We start from the raw sequence: 2500 nt of genomic DNA, 5'->3' as shown, positions 1-2500 counted from the left end.
GTTGATCTATATCAACCTATGAAATCAGTCTGAAAATAAATCAAGTTAGTCTAAAGTTATCTTAAAGCAGGATTAAAGATTCCATCATGCGATTAATTCGGAGCTTGTGTATTCAAAGAAGTAAGTATTAAATCGATATAAAATCAACAAATAATGTAAGTATAATTGTGAATAAGAAGAATAATGGTACCCAACTACCCCCCCCAAAAAAGGGGGTGGGACAAATTTAAATCTTCCCATAAATAGCATTGTAATTTTGGGATTCAGATTGTCCCCCTGTGGTCTAATTATACTTTTTTCACTGTACATTTCACTTTTTTGATAGGATCATAGGCCTGGTATTTTAAATATGCTTCAATGTACTTGTCCAATGTACAGTGGTATTCATCATTCGATATATAAAATACAATTAAACTTTTTCTTATCAGAACAAAAAAGTTGGCGAATGGTCTGATTTATGTATGATGAAATTAATTGTTTAGCAAAACAGAACATCTAGTGTTTGAATGGGGCGCCTAGCATCGAATTTTTTAGTTATTTGATCCTCTAATCATGAAGTTGTTAAATAGTAAATACGTACTGGGTTTTAGAGCATAAGAGAAAGGAAAGGCAAACCTGGCATCGGAAGGGAAGGGTTAAAACTTATGAGAAAAGATGAGTGTACAAGACGAAACATTTTAGAATTAAAGCTATCAATTATAAGCAAAAATAGCAATTTTTCTCAAAGCTTTTAATTGTAAAAATCTAAACCCTGACAAAAAAAATTCTTCTCTCTTCTTTATTCTCCTTCCTCCCCTCTTCTCCTCTCTTCATCTCCACTTCTTGCGTTCTCCTCTCCTCTTATCCTCTTTACCCTGCTATCCTTGGCTTTCCTCGACTTTCTCCCTTTCCATTTTCCTTTCTTGCTCTTATCTTTTTCCCTAGTCTTCGTCCCCTCTTCTCCGTCAAATAATTTCCTTCTCCTTTCCCTCCCTTCCAATAATTTCCCTTTTGTTTCTTGTCCTTTATCTCCTTTTCTTCACGCCCTCTCTTCTTCCTCTTTCCTCCGTTCCCTCTCCTCTTCCAATACCATCAATTTTCATTACTCCTTCCTCATTTCTCCTTCCTGTTCCCCTTCCCTTTGTTGGCACTCTCATTACCTCCCTTTCATAGTCTTCTGTTTTCTTACTTGTCTTCCACGTTTCTTTCCTCCTACCTACTATCCACCCTTTTCCTCCTCTCCTCTTTTCCTTCACATTGATTTTCCTTATTTGACTTACCATGATCTTCCTTATCTGTTTTTCTTCAACCCTAAGTGCCGCTACTTTGTAACCCCGAATACGACCAGAGTACTCTATTCAGATGTATTAACTAGCTCTGCAACTAGAACTCGAACCTTTGGCTGTAGAACTGTTTACCACAAGGCAAGGACGCTACCATTGTGCTATGCAGGACGCACCAAAAGGAATGCTCTGGAACTTCCTCCGAGGTCAGTTCACACGGCACAGTATGTAGTCTTAACTTGACCCAGTCTTTTGTTCAGGAGAGGCATCCGATAGATCCTTTTGGATTCATAGGGCAAGATTGCCTCTTTGTGTCATACTTACCCGACACAAACATCAAAGATGTTACTTCCAACTGACGAAGACACTGCCATGTCGCCGAAGCCTTTGCGAGCCACGATGACCGATGTAATGAGATCAGGGACTGAAGTCCCTGCAGCCAAAATCGTCAGGCCCATTACCTGAAGGGCCGAGGAGAGAGTTAGCGCATTGAATTTGGTGGGAGCAAAGGTCAAAGGTCAGGGGGTCAGGGAAGAACCTCTTCCTTAGATGGTTATCACCTACTGGTGTCCTGAGTAAGTCGTAGGAGTTATTTGTTGCAGATGCAACATACATATATGTATATACATATACGAGTACACATCATTATGTACCTTCTGCTCTTTCGCCTTTATAGATGGATTATTCTTGAAGATAACGTGTACTTAAATCTGCTTACTAGTCAGATTATGATAAAACCTTGCCTTTAAGTAACGAATGTAAGTGAATAGCGTGAAGTGATAATTTTTAGGCAGATATAAAATGAAATACAATTATAATTAAACAGTTATATAATGGCCATCCTTCGTATGTTTAAAGATTGATATCACCTTATTGTAATGAGTGTTATAAGGTTTTTACATGGTGAAGAAGAACAAATCTTATAATGACACTTTAAGAAATAAATGTTTATGTTAGAGAGAAATATTTATCTTATTAGAGGAATGATGGTGTGTAGCTGAAGTAAAGGTAATGACTACCGTACTATAGAAAGAGAAATATGAGGTTTGATTAACATAGATTAACCCCTTACTTACCGAAAGGGTGCCATGGTAATAAAGTGAATAGTCTGCAAGAAGCAACTAGAATAGAATCATAACTCATAGAAAACGCCATGTGACAACGAAGCTTATATTTATGCTACGACGTTTCGTCGCGGCACTAATAGACTTCGATTTCACACCGTTATCCCTTTGACA

At 37.8% G+C, this 2500-nt stretch overlaps 1 protein-coding gene across 6 annotated transcripts in view; it reads right to left on the bottom strand.

Annotated features, from left to right (window-relative positions):
- Nucleotides 1-2500, bottom strand: part of LOC143021713 (sodium/potassium/calcium exchanger Nckx30C-like) — a 542467-nt gene that overhangs the window by 2728 nt on the left and 537239 nt on the right. For all 6 annotated transcript variants that reach the window (XM_076179379.1, XM_076179385.1, XM_076179382.1 and 3 more), the window contains one exon: nucleotides 1587-1723. In XM_076179379.1, coding sequence (XP_076035494.1) covers nucleotides 1587-1723 — 137 coding nt within the window. The remainder of the gene's footprint in view (nucleotides 1-1586; nucleotides 1724-2500) is intronic.

This window comes from Oratosquilla oratoria, chromosome 42 (genome assembly GCF_046742065.1).
Source record: "Oratosquilla oratoria isolate Oo_2021 chromosome 42, ASM4674206v1, whole genome shotgun sequence".
Classification (NCBI taxonomy): domain Eukaryota; kingdom Metazoa; phylum Arthropoda; class Malacostraca; order Stomatopoda; family Squillidae; genus Oratosquilla; species Oratosquilla oratoria.
This window is presented reverse-complemented; position numbering and strand designations above follow the sequence as displayed.